This window comes from Channa argus, chromosome 1 (assembly GCF_033026475.1).
Source record: "Channa argus isolate prfri chromosome 1, Channa argus male v1.0, whole genome shotgun sequence".
Lineage (NCBI taxonomy): Eukaryota > Metazoa > Chordata > Actinopteri > Anabantiformes > Channidae > Channa > Channa argus.
In genome coordinates, this window is record NC_090197.1 from 36,657,721 (window position 1) to 36,678,303 (window position 20,583).

The 20,583-nt window shown below is 38.8% G+C and overlaps 1 protein-coding gene across 48 annotated transcripts in view; it reads right to left on the reverse strand.

Moving 5' to 3' along the window:
• Window positions 1-20,583, reverse strand: part of LOC137133411 (ankyrin-3-like) — a 114,077-nt gene that overhangs the window by 28,413 nt on the left and 65,081 nt on the right. For 13 of the 48 annotated variants that reach the window (XM_067517045.1, XM_067517144.1, XM_067517253.1 and 10 more), the window contains 11 exons: window positions 19,388-19,486; window positions 16,841-16,939; window positions 15,256-15,453; window positions 14,929-15,027; window positions 14,040-14,138; window positions 13,816-13,914; window positions 13,597-13,692; window positions 12,073-12,145; window positions 11,813-11,869; window positions 7,379-7,502; window positions 1,608-1,710 (listed from right to left, as the gene is read on the reverse strand). In XM_067517045.1, the coding sequence (XP_067373146.1) occupies window positions 1,608-1,710; window positions 7,379-7,502; window positions 11,813-11,869; window positions 12,073-12,145; window positions 13,597-13,692; window positions 13,816-13,914; window positions 14,040-14,138; window positions 14,929-15,027; window positions 15,256-15,453; window positions 16,841-16,939; window positions 19,388-19,486 (1,146 nt within the window). Of the gene's footprint in view, window positions 1-236; window positions 288-1,607; window positions 1,711-5,489; window positions 5,502-7,378; window positions 7,503-7,998; window positions 8,443-9,434; window positions 11,763-11,812; window positions 11,870-12,072; window positions 12,146-13,596; window positions 13,693-13,815; window positions 13,915-14,039; window positions 14,139-14,928; window positions 15,028-15,255; window positions 15,454-16,840; window positions 16,940-19,387; window positions 19,487-20,583 lie in introns of those variants that run through there. The other 35 variants (XM_067517317.1, XM_067517327.1, XM_067517202.1 and 32 more) reach the window with 18 other exon arrangements.

Below are 20,583 nucleotides of genomic sequence, written 5' to 3' on the forward strand. Positions count from 1 at the left end.
AAATAACTCAAACATGCAAACATGTGAAACAATTATGCTGAGCTAAAAACGAAAAACTGGAAATCTGCTTTAATAAATTGTGACAATATTTATGTAAACACCAAATCACAGAGACTCATGTTGGCTGCATGGGAATAGCATGGGAATGTCCATTTACTAAACACAAACAAGGGAATGTGATGAGAATGACTTAGTCCCAAAACAAAAAATAATCTATATCCATCAACCATTTATACCTTATTAAGTGGGTCTACCAAGTAGGAAATGTCTTTGCAGACACTCTGAAGCTTTGGGCAGAGAAGTGACAGTCCAGAAGTCAGACAAATGAATTTATGGTTTGTGTTTCACTAAACATTTCAATTTCAACCAAACAAAACATGATCCTAAGAGAATTGAGACAATGCCACTATGTCATTATGACTAAAACTTCACCAGTACTTCACATTACAGTACAGTTGCACTTTAAAGGTTTTCCAAGAAAAACTTTGTGTATATTTTCAGGTAAATATTACAGCTATTTAAAGGGCAACTTCACCAATTTTCAACTTGCTCGCTATGACTTTAGTTTTTTAGAGTGTAAATATATAGTAATGGTTTTAAACTTCCCTCTGACTTCCCTATTTTAAAATATTTCTCTTCTTCTGTCTGAAAAATGCCTGCAGACGACATCACCCGGAGGAGTTTTGCATCTTTAGGAGTTTAGATAATATGATCACAACCTCCATGGTGTGAGCAACAATATAACATAATCTGGAGGCAATTTAATATTGGGAAGTCAGAGAGACATTTAAAAGCATGATTGTATATTTACACACTAAACTAAAGTCACGGGGAGCAAGTTGAAAATTGGTGAAGCCTCCCTTTAATGGAAATATCATTGGTGTAAGAAAGAAATCTGTTTGGTTTGTTTAATACAGCCATTTAGAAGACCAGTATATGACTGGAATGTGTTTTCTTATCAGTTGATAGAGATTCATTATCATTATTAGTCATTTACTTAAAGAAGCTGACAAACCCTTTATAAACTTTAGGAGTTTATTACTGCCACGAGCTCCACCTCATATTGTTGGTAGATTAAATTCAATTTGTTTCAACTTTTCACAGATTCTGACACAAAGTGTCTGTTTTAACTGTATACAGTTTACGATCTTGGATGATTAGGAAGATTGAAATTGAATGCAAGATGTTTCTGTTTGGACAGGCGGGATGAGCTCTGCGGAACACTGTCGTTTTCCATGAGAAAGCAAAGGGAGGCTTCCCGAAGCCCTTGGGTATTAATAAACTCTTCGTCAAGGAGCTATATGTTCACCCTCAGCACAAAAGCAATGTTGGAATCATCACTGATTATGTTATGACCTTTGCACAGGACAAGTTAAGCAACCCTGCTCCCAGTTCTACCCAGCCTGTGTTTTCACCAGGCTACTGAAAGAGCACAGACTAAAAGCATAACAGACAATAAGAGATGCACCAGAGAAATTGGTCTAAAAGAGACATGCAAGCTTGAAAAACAGACAGTTAATAGATAGTTGGGTAAAGAGGGTAAAAAGGGGTGAGAATGTGGACAAAAGAAACAAAAGGTAATGAGACTGCCATGAAATAGATCTTACCGTGTCCTTTGTGGGGGCCAGAATCTCTTCAATCATCATACTGTCTCGTGCAAACGAGCTCCGGTTGAGTGTGTTGGACCTATCCGAACTGAAGGAGCGAAGGCTACATGTTACCACGCAACCCAGTGCCGCGGGCAACAACAAGTGACGAGCAGGGAAACACAACATAAAGCAATAAAGCAATCCATTACTACATGCAACCTCCAGGGAACCAAGGTTTTACTTGCTGGACCAAGGAGTCCAGTGGAAAATAGAGAGAGAGAGGTGGAGGAGCCTGCACTTGAATAAGGATATGATACTGCAGCAGGTTATTCAGAGATGGAAATGAGAGTGAGGTCAGTTTTGTTTGCATTAAGAGATAGAAGAGGAAAAGATGTAGACAAACTGAAACAAGACAGGTGGCTCTTTTCATCATTTAGATGTGGTTAGAGTACTTCATGGACACAGATGTAGTTACGTGTGGATGTAACTAAATGATGAAGTAGGGGAGTTTAGTGTACCTTGTGTGTATACCCCTGGCTGCAGGTTGAATGACAGGAGGTCTATGTGCAGATCTTGTAATATTGTCGGCAAAAGAAATGAAATTTACACAAAAGTGTTTGAAACTGACCAACATTGCTTTATTCTAAGATTAGAAGCTGACCTAGACCTGTTTCAGAGCAGATAAGCACAAAAGCAAGCTGGTCTTCTCTGTCTGTCCTACTGCAGTCTGCTTTATGGCTGCGTGTGTGATGATGTGTGTCTATTTTTGCAGCCTCTTGGGCTCAGTGTGCTGCTGTAGATTAATTTCAGGCTTTTTCTTTCTGGTGCTGTTTTTGTCACAGCAGTTCTGCACAAAATCAAATCACTACCATGACTTAATATGTATCTGCTATATATTTTGTATATATGTACATACTGGATGTATACATTTGTACACCATAGCTGGCTTGCACAATTCCAGCAAAAAGCCAAAGAATCTCAGAGTGTAGACTATAAATGTGCATTGATGTGTTGAGTGTGAATGTGAGAACGGGTGAGTGAGGGTGAGAAATTGCAGAGCTCAGCGTGTTTGAGTGGGCATACTATTCAACACAGAGAGAAGCCCTTTATTCAGCACAGCCTGCCCTCCCCACCATTGAAGTTACCAAGCAACTCTGTATGGCCTGAATTAACTCGCTGGCATGGCAGCCTCACACAACTACCCCCCCACCCCCCCACTCTGAACCGTTTGTTTTTTCACAGCTTCCTCCTTTCTCATACTATCCATCCTCCTCTTAGCTCCTCAAAATGTATGTTTTCCCATTTCCCGCACATGCTTTTCAGTTTGTTTGCTGTCTTTGTCTCTCATCTATTTTTGGCATCATGTCACCCATCAGCACTCATTTTTTTATAAAGCTCTTCCATCATTTCTTTCTCTCTCAATGTCCATTTCAGAGTCATGTTGACAGTTTATTCTTCTATTCGTTTTTTCTCTGGCTTGCTGATTTCCTCTTACACCACCCTTTTATTACACCACTCCATTCATTTCAAAGTTCAGTCAACAGAGCCTTGTTATAACATACACTCCCCAGTTTCCAAATGACTTTTCCAAGTACTACCCCAATTCCAAAAAAGTTGTGAGGAAGTGTAAAACTAAATTAAAAACATAATGCAATGATTTGCCAACCTCATTAACCCATATTAGATTAACATTAGAACATAAACAACATATCAGTTGTTGAAACTAAGACATTTTAATATTTCATAGAAAATATTTTGAATTTAATGGCAGCAACACATCTCAAAAAAGTTGGAAGAGGGTGATGTACTATTGTGTAGCATCCCCTCTTCTTTTACCAACTTTCTGTAAATGTCTGGAAAGTGAGGAGACCATTTGCTGGCATCTGAGAGAGGAATGTTGTCCCATTCTTGTCTGATGCAGGATTCTAGCTGCTCAACAGTTCTGGGCCTTTGTTACCAATTTTTTTCATTTTATGATGCACCAAATGTTGTCTATTGGTGAGAGGTCTGGACTGCAGGCCGGACAGTTCAGCACCCAGACGCTTCTCATGCAAAGCCATGCTGTTGTAATGTTTGTGGTTTGTGGTTTAGCATCATCTTGCTGGTCTATGCAAGGCCTTCCCTGAAAGAGACTTTAGTCTGGATGGGACCATATGTTGCTCTAAAACGTCTAAGTACTTTTCAGCATTGATGGTGCCTTTCCAGATGTGTAAGGTGCCCACGCCATAGGAACTAATGCCCCTCCCCCCATACCATCAATGATGCAGGCTTTTGAACTGTCTGCTGATAACAAGCTGGATGGTCCCTCTTCTCTTTAGTCCACAGGACACAGCATCCATGGTTTCCAAATACAATTTCAGATTTTGATTCATCTGACCACAGCTTTGGTCCTGAGAACACGGCGCCGTTTCTGGATCGTGTTCACATATGGCTTCTTCTTTGCGTGATACATCGTTAACATACATTTGTGGTTAGCACAGTGACCCGTGTTCACAGACAGTGATTTCAGGAAGTGTTCCTGACCCCATGCAGTGATGTCCAGTAGAGCAACAGGCCTGTTGTTAATGCAGTGCGGCCTGAGAGCCCGAAGACTGCAAGCATCCAGTTGTGACATTTGGCCTTGTCCCTTGAACACAGAGATTTCTCCTGATTCTCTGAATCTTTTGATGATATTATATAATGTAGATGGTGGGATCTTCAAAGTCTTCACAATTTTATGTTGAGGAACATTTTTTGGAAAAAATTCTCAGATGCAGGTTGTCACAGATTGGTGAACCTCTGTCCATCTCTACATTCCAGGCTCTGCCTCTCTGAAATGCTCCTTTTATACCCAGTCATGTTACTGACCTGACCTAATTAGTTGTCATATGCCCCTCCGTTTGTTTTTGATTTGCGGCAAATACTTTTTCAGGCTTTTTTTGCCAACACTTTTGAGATGAGTTGCTGCCATTAAATTCAAAATGAGCTGATATTTTTTATTAAATGACAAAATGTCTCAGTTCCAACATATGATATGTTGTTTATGTTCTATTGTGAATAAAATATGGGTTTATGAGATTTGCAAATCATTGCATTCTCTTTTAATATAGTTCTACACATCCTCCCAACTTTTTGGGAATTGGGGTTGTATATACCAACGGGCATCTGTGGAATCTGTGTGGTCACGAAGAGAGAATTGTTTGTGTCACTGTGCCGTCATGTGTGAGTGAATATATCTGCATATGTGTGACTGTCAATTCTTAATATAGGTCGTGGACTTTTAAAGTCCAAAATTCCTGAGCAATCTTAGGTCACAAAATTTCCATCTCTGCAAACCATGATTTAACAACCACAATAATTTCAGGTAATACAGAGATATTTTCAATTAATATCATGTAAATAGTGGAGACAGAAGTAATGGTTTATGAATAAACTGATGCGTTTGATCCCTGGAAGTTACAATTAGGACATAACAAAAATATAGATAAAGTGCCACTTAAGAACAAGCCACATCAAAAAGTTAGGGGATTAGTCTGCACAACTTAATCAAGTGTTGCTTTAATTTTCTCATTTCCAGCATGACTGCCTCTTTTTCACACCTGCTGCAAAAAACAAATACACTTTATTTTGAAGATATGATGATTTTCGCTAAAATAAGCTGCATGGTGACCAGCTACAATGAAGTTGCGATCTTAAAGTACAACACATAACAGCAACAACGTGACAAATGTGCTACCACGGATAGAAAAACAGCAACAGCAACACTAGACGCTATTGTACAATGGATGAATTGTAGTTGGGTTAGAGGTTTTATGGGTGCAGGGTTGGTGTTGAATGGTGATTCAGGGATTATGGAGGAGGGAAACAAATCACATCTAATGTTGCCTACTTCTACTACTACAGCTACTACTCTTTTCTTACCTGATTCTAGGGCTAGAATGAGGGAGAGTGCGCAGGAAAACAAGAAAAAGAACAAAACAGAAGAGTGATAAGCAAAGCACTGAACACATTCAGGCATGATGTGGCTTCCTTTTTTCATATGACATTGATGGTGTGCTTTTGCATGGTTACACGCTATGACTAGGCACAAGTCTTTCTAGGTTCACATGAGTGTGTGTTTGTGTGTGTGTGTGTGTGTGTGTGTGTGTGTGTGTGCAGCCCAGTCAAAAATCAAATCATGCAATGTCGATGTCATAAACAGAAAAGTAAGGCAAAGAAAAGAACTTGCTCAGCATCATACATTCCATGATCAATACATAATTCACGGCATTACTCTATATTCACATTCCTGCAAAGAGACATCAAAATTTAAAAAATCTTTTTCAGCTTACATACTGTTCTATTACTGAATTTAGGCAATTACAGAGACATGGCTCTCAAACAGAAGCGATTTAAAAGACAACTTTACCGATTGTGAACTTGCTTTCTATGATTTTGGGTAGGGTGAAAATGTACATTAATGCTTAAACTTCCCCCTGACTTCATTTTATTAAAATATTTCTCTGCTTCTAGCTGAAAAAGTCCTCCAGATGAAATCACTGGAGGAGTTTTTATCATTAGGAGTTCGAATGACGTCATCTGGGGGAGCCCTGGAAAAGCCAGGTTGATCCTGATAACAAACTTGATAGTGTGAGTAACAATATAACATAATCTGAACTAAAGAGTCCTCCAAGTGATGTCATCTGGAAGCTTTTTTCCGCTAGAAATAGAGAGATATTTTAATGTAGGGAAGTCGGAGGGAAGTTTAATGACATTCATACATGCACTACCTAAACTACATCAAACAGAAGCAAGTTCAAAATCAGTGAAAGCGTCTTTTAACAACTTGTTGCTGTATTTGCACTTTGTGAATACTTGCTGCCGATGAATGACAATTTTTTTAGATGTTACGCTTAAAGGTTAATTAGAAATAGAAACACTAATCACAAATGGAAATTTCAAAATATAATTTGATTTATATATTATATATGATTTATTTGACGTTATTATACATTTGGTGAAAATTGGATTTAATCTTTAAATCTTTAAACTGCGGTTATGAACATTCTGTGTGTTCTTAGGATTTGAATATTTTAAACCAATAACCACATCACATCAATTACATTTGTGAATGCTGTACAAACTTTGCACTATCAAAGTTGTTTACATGGAATCTCCCTATTTATTTCAGCCTTTCCCCTTGTTTGCTGTGTCCTGCTGGTGCGAGCAGCTTCCTGTCACAGTCAGTGTAGTTGTTTTTATCAGTCCAAACATCACAGTGCATCTGCCATCTGTCAGTGAGGCTACAATACATTCTGTGGTTCCACAGCACTTGTCCTGTGTGCTGCTGATGTGTTTTCACTGGAGCCTGCCAGTTTTCCACTGTATACTTTGTCCACTATTTGAAAGTGTGGATAGGCTTGCATGCAGCTGTTCACTAAGAGTAACAAAGTTCAAATGTGCAGTTTATATATTTTGTTACACTACTAGATTTTGAAAGAGGTCTTAAAAAATGCTGCATCATTTTATGAGGTTGAATCAGTAGATGGCAGCTTTTCAGTTGCTTTCTGTGGCAATGTGTTTGTGTGTTTAATCTGAGGGTTTTTTTCTGTTATAAGGACTTTACAGTGGATTGTATAGGTCCGTTCAACAGTACTACAGTTTATATAAACTGGGTGGACTAGGGTGAACAACCACTGCATCAATGGCAAACATGATGGCACATACTTTATCTTGAGGAAAATATCTGGTCATTGAACAAAGAGTTGACAGCACAGCATTAGATTACGCAAATAACGTGTTTAATACATCTATAAAAATGACATGCTTACCTGGCCGAGCGGGCTCCTATGCTGAAGCCCATATACCCCTCCTGAGGGAGAGAGTCATCCCCTAGCTCTTTGAGGTCCTGAGGCCGCAGGTATTTGTCAGTGTCCCCGGTCATAGCATCCTCACCTGATAGGGGGGTGAAATCATAAAATCCTTCTGTTAACTTTAAATCCTATAACTGCAATCAGAGCAAGAGAAGCGATGCGGCAGTCCAGGAAATAAAACCCAAATAATAATCAAGTGTCACTGTTGTGATTATCGTACTTAGAGGGGGCCTGGGATAATTCATCAGCACCCCTGTGTCGTGTTAACCCAGCATTTCTCGCTGCAACTGCATAGCCCATTGCAACTTTTCTTTTTGTCTACTGATTTGACTGTGGCACAGCTGAAGCTGGATACCGAGCAGAGGCCGATGCCCAACTGTTAGTGATCAATTTAAAGAAAATGCATCAGAGGCAGCAGTAAAGCCACTTTACGGTATATCTGGAGCTCTCCAGTAAAACCAAACGCAGCTCCTTTCAAACAGCCAAAGACATAGCGAAGCAGAGCAGCTACCAAACAGCCACCAAAGCCTGAGCACAATATGCAGAGAATAAGCAGAGAGCGAACCGCAGCCCCGCACCTCGATCAGCGGACCGGTGGACGATGACACGCCGGTCAATGAAGCCGGCGGAGCGGCTACAGTGTTTCTCCTTTTCCCTCATGTCCGGCTCTGTCCTGCCTGCAACACTCTGCTCCTTCACCGCAGCCCCTCCTCCTACCTTCAATACTGCCGCACTCCGATCGCACACCAGCGCTACTGTCAACTACATTGGCATTAAAAGGCATGCGTTTCCGGTGTCACATTCAAAATAAAAGCGGTCATGTTAGTCTCTCAATAATTAGACAAGCAACGTTCATGTGATCAAATTCCTTTCTCGAAAGGATTGTGTCCATCATTTCAGATCCAGTTTAAAAACTAAGTCAGGAAAATGTTTCTATTTCATCAACTTTCCCTGGTATTCAGACAACAGCACATTTGGCATAATTTCCATCTGCATACATTTAAACATACAACTTTTTCTGCAGTTTTTACTTTCAACAACAGGAATTTATACCTATATAAAAATGCACTGCCAACTACTAAATACCTACACATGAATGTATAGTAAACATTAAACATTTTGACATTGAAGGGTTTCAGAGCCTTTCTTAAAATGTTTTATTTAGCTAAAAAAATGCAGTTAATTCTTAGGCATGTTTTGTTTTGTTCAATCTTTATTTTTAATTAATATTTCTAATATTAAGAAAATGCTGGGCCTATTGTAACTTCAGAAAACAAGTGCAATGTGAAACGTTCTTTCAGTTCTGACAAAACATTTTGACATAGTTGCTAAAGAAAGTCTGGACAATTTTTGTACTTTTTATGGCTGTGGCTGGTGTCTTCTATGCACCTTTATTTCATTATACTGATGCAGAAAACACACAAGCTCTATGTTAACACATGTGCCATTTAAGATTAAATGTACATATCTAATATTATGTATTTAGAGTTAAAGAATAGGCTGCACATCTAAAAGCTTGCACATTTTGCTTATTCTGGTGGTACAATTGACCGCCGGGCTTCCTGTTTTTTTATTTCTCTACCTGCTTCTTTATGACTTGACACAAGTCAAAAACAGAAACAGCTTCCTCGCTGCTGTAATAATGCATCACCGTCCTATTCAAGCGCAGGAAACCAACTACACATCTGCCAGCCTGAACGTCACACACCTGTAGCCTATATTCTGAACATGAGGCATCTTTTGGAACAATAAAGTAACAACATAACCGCCACACCGCCCCCCCCCAACACACACACACACACACACACACACACACACACACACACACACACACACACAGACTAGTAACGCTCAGTTGCATTAGTTTGACTCAAATTAATAAATGAAACAAACAACCAACCAAAAAAAGCCAGAGACAACACTTTAAATTTCTCCGACATCGTGAAATCTCCTTTTTTTCACTGTAGTTTCAAAAACACCATTAATAACTTAAATTAAAGCTTAAGCGACTTACAGTTGTCTAACGCGGCCATATTCACAGTTCTTATATTTCTTGAATTCTTTTTTCCCAGGAAGAAAAGATGATCCAGAGAAGAGAGGTTAAGACTATGGGGTAGTCCATTCATGGAAAATGTTACTCTTTAACATGCACTTAACGCTGCTGGTGCGCGCATTTTTGTCGCAATCTCTTTGTCGCAAAAAGGAAAAAACAAACAAACAAAAAACAAACAACTATTTTTACGCCTCCTTGCTACAAAACAGAACACGAAACAGCAGAAGTAGAAGGCAGCGGCCCCACGGAGGTTAATTCTCCTGCTCAGAAAAGCTGATCTCATTGGATTTAAAGAGAGAAAGTTCCCAGGATGGACGCCGTACACTGAAAAACAAACAAACAAACAAACAAATAAAACAAACAGAAGAGGGTCAACAGGGGCCGAGCTGGAGTTGTTGCCCGCTCTGTGGAGAGCAGTCAGCTGACGGGTCGTTTCAGCAAATGCCTGGGAAACTCGGTAGAGGAGACGGTGACGGAGAGAAGAAGAACGCTCTCCCTCACAGCTCCTCTTTTATTCCTCGGTGGTGCAACGAAGGGAGTCTGGCTGCATGTCAAACTGGGAGTGGGGCTAAAGTAATGGTGAACTAACCACATCATGCAATACTTCGCCATTGTTTTTATTTCTTGAGCAGCGTGTCTGTTTCTTTCTCTTTCTTCAGTTTTAGTTCTTCCTCCAAAAACCTCCAAAAAAGACAAGAATAAGTCAATTTAGCACATTTACATAAGAGGTGACAGGTACCTTCCATAGGGTATACATAACACCAACTGAGGTAATCATATCTTCTGAAGGCTCGGGTGTAGGGATTATGGAGATACTCTACACTGTGATGACAGCAGAGCAGAATGATAAGCTAAGGGGGGAGTTCATCTTCAAATACTGATCTGTAGAGACTGTACAGTTACTACAGTTATAGTGGTCAATGGAAAGCAATGCACACACGCACACATACTAGACACCAGGAGTGGCCTGTCACACTCACTGAAACCTGAAGCTTAATAGGATTGGCTTCCCTCATACAGGATTAAAGGAAATGGTGGAAACTCTTTACTCCTTCCTTCACACAGACACATCAAAATCGAAGGAATGTGGGCCTGAACGCAACCCCTAACTGTGGCGCTGCTCTTAGTGGGCAAAGTGGCTGCTCAGCTCAAGTACAATGTAGATAAATTATACACAGAATATAAACAGTTTATGTTGACTGCACAAGAACCATGGATACTCTTACTGCTGGCTACAATTAGTTGAGTAGTCGTGAGTGTGTTCACTGCTCGTTAGGCTTTTATTTATAATATGTGCATGGTAGTGATAACACACTGAAGCGTAAACAAATGTGATCTTCATCATATAGCTACACTGAATACACATCCTGTATTACCTGATATGTGTGCATACGTAACTTGTTGAGTCTAGCTGTATCACCTGACGTAGAAACTCCACACCCCCCGCCTGACTGTCCCCTAAGCAACAGCCCACGAACAAGCTCATCAATTTTACAGGCTGGTTGGCTCTGTGGTTCCACAACAAAGAACAGAGAACTAAAATGGGGAGCTTGAAAACAATGTGACTTGTGCCATGAACTTTGGTCCTATTTGGCTCTTCAGGAATACAGCAGCTACTCAGCTGCTATCTACACAGTAATATTATTCATGTTGTGTAATTTCCTGAAGGTTTAAATATAGTAAAACAAGGTGATTTCATTGACTGTATGTAGGTCTTTACACAGTCCATCATCTGAATTATAAAATGACTGACAATGACCTTGTTTTCATTTCCCATAGCAACACCTTCAAAAATTTTGTGCAGTTGGAATGATGATGATTCATAAATCTTATTTGATGGTGAGCAGTGCCGGACTTTTGATGTGCAAGTTGTAAAATTTTTAAGTTGCAGTGACGTGATTACATCTTTTGTAAGGAGCATTATCAGTGGATGAATATGTTCCGATGCAAAATATGTTAAATGAACATAGCCCTTCTTTACTGAAAGCAAGTTGCAAGGAGGTGGTTGGCTTGGTAGGTTTACAAAGTGCAAAACTATTTGGCCACATAAGTCTGCTCTTGGTTTTTTATTTTACTTTTACTTTTTTTTACAAAATGAAAATCTTTGGAGACTTTATTTTCCTTTATGTAGGCAGATAACTAGGTAACTAAAGTCCTACAACTTTCTGAATAAGTAGGGAGTGTGTCAGATTTGTAGTGGAAAAAAGTAGCAAAGCTGAATAGCAGGATGGCAAAAGCTTGACAGTTATACAGACAAGTGAGTTCCGCAGAAGTGTGTTATGTTAATAAAGGAAAACAAACAACCAACAGAACAGTGAAGGCAAACTGGTAACGAATACCTTCTTCAACATCTGAAAAAGACTCCTCATGGAGAATTTCTGGTACATTGGCCTGGACTGTGTGATTTAGATACACATACAGTGAAACATGCACATGTTACTTAAAATAAAATCACAAAGCAAAGGATTACGAGTGTATGGAAATGATGCAATAAAGTGATTATAAAAACATGGCAAATGAGTATCGATTAATTAAATTTCAGTACTCAGTGGTTGAAAATAGACAGGATAGAGACAAGCTTTAACTTTTCTTTACATACCTTCATCATCTGACATGTCAAGGAACTCATTCATGGTCTCTGGAACATTTATTTTGTGTTTTTCTGATGCACTCTGTGAATATGAGAAGCAACAACAGAAAAATAAATTTAGATTCTGGACAAATCTCTGAACATTAAAAACTGTTCCAAATAGAAACAATTTAGTTACACTGTGTGCACTGTAAAAGGTTAATAAAAACAATATTATTATAACATAACATTTTTATTTGAATTTACTGCTGATAAACAACTATAACTTGACATAAAGTATTTTGCCTTTTCACCATATATTTAAGCACACTGACACCCTGAATCTGAACCTTAAAAGTCTGTTATCTTTATTGTTAAAGTACACAATTTATGCAGTTTTTTAAAAACTCACCACATGTTACAAGCAGTACTCAAAAACACCAGCACCACGCTTAAAAAACATACAGGGCTGAAGGCGTTAATGGTAGATGGTCTACTTATATAATGTGTTCATCACAAACTCAACAGTGTATCTTGGTTAAAAAAGAAATAAACTACTTTATCGATTCCCAAGAAATTCAGGACACACTAATGGCAGTGTAGCTATAATACAAGACACTGGGGAAACGTTGGGTTCAGTGTCTTGAGCAAGGCCACTTAGACATTAGCAGGATGAGCTGCAGATCAAACTGCCGACACTGCGATTATTGGAATATTAGCTCTACCTCAGCTGAGCTACAGCTAGACTTTGTATCGAAGAATAATTTAATAATTTTGTATTTTAATGCATTAAATTTCCTGGAACTCAAATATTCTACAGAAAAAAACTACTGCCAAAAATATTAAGTTCAGTATTTACATTCTACCTGAATTGTGACCCTCACATATGGACATGGAACTCATCTGTGGTCTCTTGTCACAGTCACAAGGTATGTATGAAGGCCATTGTACATATATAACTGACTGCAGGTGCAATAGCAACATAATACGACAGCCTCTGGCCAGTAAGTACTGGAATAATGACACAACATAGGTGAATGACCTTGATCTTTGAATATACACTACTATACACTACTCTGCTGAGTGTGCAGGATCCCCTCTATCTATTTCTTCACATATGCCTGTCACATCTTCACTATCCTACTACCTTTCTTTCTTTTCCACTTCCTCACCCTTCTCCCTCCCGTTCCTTTTCCCAGACACATGTGTATATCAGATCACCATTAGTGACCTGAGCTATTTCAGGAGTAACCTTAAGCTCCAATCTAAGCCCTGTGTCTCTGACACACACACATGGGACATAGCATGACTGACTGACTTGCAGGCTGATTTGCAGGATTTACACACTGACTCCAGATTATACTGCTGGCTGACGGGCCAAGTTTTAATTGTGAGTTGGTCACTTCCTAAATCTTTTTATTTGGTCTCATATTTTCTAGGTAATAAATACTTGCTCTAGGGTTTAATTTATTTCAGAGTATATAAAAATTGTCTAAAAGTTATTGGAGATGTACACGACCATATGAGACGCTGTTAAAGAGAAGAGTGTCTCACCATGGTGGTCAGGTTTTCATCAGTCATGGGCCTTAGAGTGTCCACCACAGAGATGTACCCAAGGCGATGGGCAATGGATAAGGCAGTGTTCCCATTCTGACAAGTGACAGACCAACAGGAATTTATTCATAGGACACAGTGTAAATACCCAGCATTCGGAGCTTTAGCCCTGTTGGAGCCTGTTTCTGTGTGTTTGTGCTAGTGTGTCTGTACACTGACCACAGTGAGCTCGTTGGCAGAGGCCCCGTGCTGAAGCAGCAGGTTGACAATGTGGGTGTGGCCCTGCTGAGCTGCTTGGTGTAGAGGTGTGTATCCGTTCTAGATAGAGACCAAAGACAAATGAATCACAGGCAATAGAGGTAATGTAAATTTGTTGTAAAAAAAGAGCTACACAAACAGTGTGGATGTAGTCAAGGGAGTGAACATATGTTGTATTTGTCTACCTTGGTCTTGCCATTGATTCTGGCATGGTTCTGCAGCAGGAAGTTTGCAATTTTTGCATTGCCATAATGACAAGCCACGTGCAGAGGAGTATAACCCATCTGCATGAAAGAAAGTAAATGGAAGAACAGACACAGACATGAAAGAGCAACATGATATACAATAAAGGTATATTTCATGACTGGAGGCCTAACCTTGCTACTTTAGTTCCTGGAAGAATTTTTTTTTTTGTTATTTTAAAAAATTCTGAGATCAATGTTCAAAAGAAAAATATAAGGTTTATATGGGAGAAATTCATTTGCTTTGACTTCAAAATTGCATCACATTAAATTTCCCCGCTGATTTATGTGTACGTTGCATAATGGCAATGGAGGAGATCAGTGAATAAATATCCTATTCACTGTAAACAACTGTCCTGTCAGCACAAACTCTTTCACACACACACGCACACATATAAGCTTGTGTTAGTACAACCTTCTGGTATTGCAGGTTTTCCTCAGTGAATGTAAGTTGTCTATACTGCAGTATCTCTGTGTTTTTTGTTTTTAAGTGAATGTACCTGACAGATTGTGAATAAGTTCATGAACGTGTGCATCTGTAAGTGTTTTGCTGCTTGCTGCTGTGGGTGTTCACAATACACATGAACACCTTCGACTTAGGTATCAATTTTTTATGCATGCAGCACCTGAGGTAACTCTGTTTTTGCAATAGAGTATATTACTGTATTTAGTTAGCAAACATTTTTCAGGATAAAGACAAGTATAGAGTAAATCAATAATAGACCATTTATTTGCCTCTGAAAGGTAATGAAGGTATGGAAATAAAATATATGTCAAATATACATAATTTAAAGACTCTTTTGTGTTTAGATAATATCTGAGAAAGCTTTACCCTTGTTTGTGAGTTGACATCAGCTCCATGGTTGAGAAGGACTTCTGCAACATTGACCTTGTCTTCCTGAGCTGCTAAGTGCAGTGGTGTCAATCCACTCTGCAGATGTGGAAATAACACACACGTGGGCACACTTTTCAGGACAAATGCATGTTACTGCTTTTCAGACACAGGATGCTAGAAACTTTTTGAAAAGCCTTAGGAACCATCTCTTTTTCTGATTGGCCATGAGCATGTGAGTTTTAATTTGCGTAAACTTGCTTGGTAACTGTACATACTGTACAGTTTCTACCTCTAAAAACACTGCAGCTAAGTGACTGATTGTACCTTATTGCACACGTTGACATTAGCGTTCTTAGCCAGCAGCAGTGACACCAAGTCTACACTGCCCTCCTGTGCTGCCAGGTGAATGGGGCTGATGCCTTGCCGTGTCACTGCGTTGATGTCCGCACCATACTCCAGAAGTGTGGTCCCAATTTCCATTTGGTTCTTTTTGGCAGCAATGTGGAGTGGAGTGTAGCCATTCTGAGGCAGGCAAAAAGATGCAAAGGTTAGAAAGTTGCATTTAGTTCTCTATTAGAGAGACTAGTTATTGTACAAAGAATTGCTGGTTACAGTATAATCAGTGTTGCGAGGCATGATTTGTTTGGTGTTTGGCTCTATAATGCATTTTATTCCATCGTGAGTCAAAATGATATTCACATTATACATTATAGACCAATTTGTAGACAGAGCTGTACAATGGACATTATGGTTAGACTCGGATGTTGCTTATATTCTAATAAACAGAAAGAAAAAAGCAGAACTTTTTTGCATTGAAAGCTGTGCATTTGAATGACACAAACTTGAATCAAACCATGGCATTAAGCAAAAATTATCAGAGCCACAAAAGTCTATACAATAACTGAGGAGATGCACTTAATTACTTCAACTCAGACAAATAAACTGTAAACAATTTAATTGTGTTTGATGAAACTGAGTCTAAAAGGTGCTTAACTGAAGTCACATTTCCAATATTTTGTCTTCCTTTGAATGAAATTGGATTGTTCATAGTGAGACTTATTTCATGAGACAAAAATCTAAATTGTAAATCTTCCTGTCTGAGTTCAGGGATGTGACACATATTTTATACCACAACTCTGTGATCATGCACTGCTCAGACAACTGTTGTAGTGCACACACATTGATTTCTTTCCAAATGTGCTTAAATTAGAGCAAACCAACCAACTTTAGAAATGCACATAATGGAAGGACTTAAAGGGAAGACTGCAAAAAAGATAAATTTGCTTTATAAGCTTTGATCTTTTTTCGTCTGTCTTTAATGTCATTCGACAGCCAAAAACAGGCATTTCCTGCCATATTTTTATAAGGCCATTCTAATGCTTGTTTTGCTGTTTTGACAGACTACCAAAAGTAAGAAGACCAACCATAAATTGAACATATTTCACTGACTATGTGTTTGCGTGTCAGACATTTCAACAAGAGCAAAGTGTTCTTTGTTTTTCCTTTTTTATTAGGAACGAACAAAATATACAGCTCTGGAACAGACTTCACAAAAGTGGATGGTTTAAAGCAGTGACAGGCTCTGGAGTAGTTTCTAACATGTATAACCATTCACATGTGCTTGTTCTATTGTTCTTTTAGGAGGATAATGAAATATAAACCAATAATCCTAATATGGTGACAGTACGACCTACATTTTGTCTAGTCCAGTGAATTTGAAGGCTTTTTTTTCCAGGTTAAAAAACCAGCTACACATTCTATTCACAGCATAGACAAGAGGAAATAGGATAAAATGGGTGAAGTTTAAAAACACTACATACAAAACACTGTTAATGGTCTGAGATGGCACAGAGAGCATAAGCCAGGTGAACTTATTTTAGGACTTGTTCATGTGAGTTTGTGCAGATACCTTGGCAGCAGCATGTGGGGAAGCTCCCTGATCCAGCAACAGCAGTGCCACTCTTTGATTATCGTAGTGAGCAGCTACATGCAGTGGAGTTAGCCCACTCTAAAACATCAACACACACACACACACACACACACACACACACAAACACACACACAAATGCAAAGGTACATCCACGCATGCACGCACACCCAGAAACCCACGCACAGTCATGCAGCAATACACTAAGTTAGAAGATCGCTGAACACACACAAGCACAAACACACTGGTGAGTGAAATGAAATAATCAAAAACGGAATGTAAAAATATGAAGGTAAGATGGATATCAAACTAATGAAAAATAGTACAGAGTAACAACGTCATGCTGGAACCTAAAAGAAATAGCTAGGAGGGTGACAATTCTAAAAGAATCAGATGAGAAAGTCCTTGCAGTCCTACAAAATGTCTCTTCAAAATGGCCCCTAATTATTTTACCGACTGGTTTTATTTAATGAAAAGCTGAACAAGCAAGGGAATTTTCTTCCTACTGTCAAAAGTTGATACCTATATTATCAACATTGTAACTTGACTTCTGACACTTTGGCCACAGATTCGGGTAGTTTATTGTTCTGGATCTGGCTCTTGAGGTGGTTTTAGATTTCTCATAGCTCGCCTTGTAGAAACAAGGGCCTCTATATGACTTTTATTTTTCCACAGTAGCACTCCCTAACAACTGTTATAACATATAATATTAATTACAATATCAATGGACAACCCCTAAATCCTTCTTTCTATTAAAACAAATCAAAAGCACCAAAATTGGACATGACTTTCATCAGATGTGATGATTTATTGAACTTTTTAACAGTAGCGAGAGAGTTCTATCACCAGAAGTTGCTGCGATGTGTCATTGTGATTGTTTTAAAGATTCACTGAAATATGGTTTAGCTTTAACACACACACGTAAAATACTAAAAGTAAATTGATAAAGTACGCTGCTAAAATGTTTTAAAGCATTATCTCCTTTACCGTCTTTGAAATAGAATCTACAAATTTGCAATTATGCTGTATTTCAGAACTTTAATACATCTACATATTCACTGTGCCAATAGCATGTCTTACACCCAGATTTAAGGGACGCACATAGAATTTCTCCCTCTGTAGCAAATAAAGTGAAAACAGGGATAGAATATCTGCAAACAACTTGCAGCACAGTTTAACCTTCTTTTTCCCCAGTGTTGGTATAGAGTCTAAACAAAGGTCTAGGAGTTAGATGGTGGTGCTTTGTGCTGTTGAACTAAACCTACTTTCTTCCATGCACACAATACACAACTTGTATCCCACTCAGCAACAGGACTGAGTCACCAGGATCCTTACTGAGCCACTGGAATGTCCCACATGTTAACCAGGCACTTAAAATTTGTCAGGAAAAGTGTACTTTAAAATGTCACAGCTGTTGCAGTGTGTTTTAACGTGCTGGGTTAAAATCGTTTGACAAAAAGGAAGGAAATCAAATGATAATCTCAAAAGAAAATGTGTGCAATAAACAAGCCATAAAGATCCAATACTGCATTGTGTTTGGTCTCAGTATTAAGGTGGTACTGATTTTAAGATGACACCATTAAGCAGTGTGGAAGCTTCATTATCATACCTGACTGCCATTATGTTAAATGCTTTCAGATGGTGGAAGAAACGCACAAACACCACTAACGCTCACAATAATCAGTGTCAGTAGGCCTGTGCTAACTAAGTGGGCCAAAACATTTGCATGAACATGTATACAAATGCAATTAGTTGAGGGTTCATGTGGAGATGGAATGTGCGCATGCCATCAGGGGAATAAAAGCAAATCTGCACAGAAGGTGTTTGCAACAAGACAGGCATCTGTTCGTTGTTTTGTCCTGGGATCAGTCTTAAACCTGCTACTCCTCTACTACACCACCCCCACCACTACTGTGTCCAGCTGCAGCTTGGAAAGTATAACTCCAAAGGGGTTCTGTTTACTTTCTTAGAGACAGGTTGGATTAGGGCAGGCAACAGAAAAACTTGCAGAATGATAAAATTGTTACCGTATCTGATTTCCTGATCATGATAGAATGATTTGACCATTTGTTGGCCAGATGACACCACAGCTGTCTAATTCACAATTAAACATATTTACAATCTTTCAGGATATCTCAACTCAACAGCTCAACCAAAATAAATTAATAAATAAATAAAAAGTCGTTATCCACTCACAATTGCCTATTATAATAATCGTGTTATCCTTTTTCTGTTGTTGCCTATTATCCTTCCTAGTGCTTCTCCTTCACAACCACATGAGCCTGAGGCTTTCTGCTGATGTAGAAAATTAGGTTTATACTGTAGTAGCCTTAATTGTTCTCTGCTCTGTGTAGGGATGTCATCTCATACCTAATATGCAGTAATTTCTGTGCCAGGCTCCACCCACTTCAGACAGCTCGTTTTCCAGCAGCACCTGAAACCCCTTTGAAATGTTGCTTAAGATTAAGATTCAATCCCTGACGTGTGTTGTGCATCAGGCCTCCCCTTTATTTTTTAAAGATATCTCACCTTTCCAGCAGCATCAGGTGCAGCTCTCTTCTGTAGGAGAAGACTGGCCACCTCTATCTTGCCATACTTTGCTGCAACATGTAGAGGAGTGAACCCTTTCTGTTGAACACAAAATAAGACCATAATTTAAAATGCAAGGCAGTGGAAAGAAGGATAACGTTGAAAAAAGCGGAGAAGAGTGGGGTAATCAAACAGGAAATAAATATTTGTGTTGTTTTCTGAAGTCAAGCTTTCCTTCATAACAGTTTCTCAGACAATTGTAAAGAACACATCTGTCCATGCAACGACTCAGTAACTTACAAAAGCTAAACATTTGTAGATGTTTCAGCCCTTTCAGAGCTCATTTAAATAATTGTAAATAGCTGTTTCATCCCAAAATCTACATTTCAAGCATCTACTATGTTTGAAAGACATTTGACATTTACAGTATATGAAATAAGCTTTTACTTTAATCTATTAGACATTTACATTAAAACGTTTCCCCCCAAAATGAGTGTTGACTCAGTGCATAACTCAATTACTTATATCACCACATGAACATCAGATTATATTAAACTATGTGATACCCTGAGAGACTAAACTGCAGCCCCTTATTTCTCTTCTATCCCACATGCATGACTGTTGTGTGTTGTGATCATGTTGATTTAGACTTCCTTCCTGTGTGTATGTGAAGATATTTAAAGACATTGAATCACATTTTCCAGAGGAATGTGGGACTCCCACCAATTCCCATTCCAAGCTCTGAAACACATGACCTCATTTGTGTGACTGGTTACCACCCAATAAGTCCTCCAGTTCATACAGCAAATGGTTATTGTAAAGCATGAAGCTGCTTGATAGAAAGGTTTGTTTTAAGGGTTTTAAAATGAAAAAAACATTATAGTAAAGTGCTATGAGAAGAAGTGTTTCCGATTCATGGGATGCAAATGCAAGAAAAAACAGACTTAGTTTAGCTAAAAATAGATTTAACTAAATACCAAGTTGCAGAAGAGTTATGTTTTCTGCAGTTTTTTTGAAGATGTCTTTTTCTCATCCAAGCAGAGATGACAGACAGACAGGCAGAAACATATGATGAGATGGTGGAGTCATCCGATGGATAGGATAGGAGGAGCTGTGTGTCATCAGCACAGCAATGAAAGGAAAAGCCATGCGAGTGGATGATAGAACCCAGGAATGCCGTACAGATAGAAAAAAGA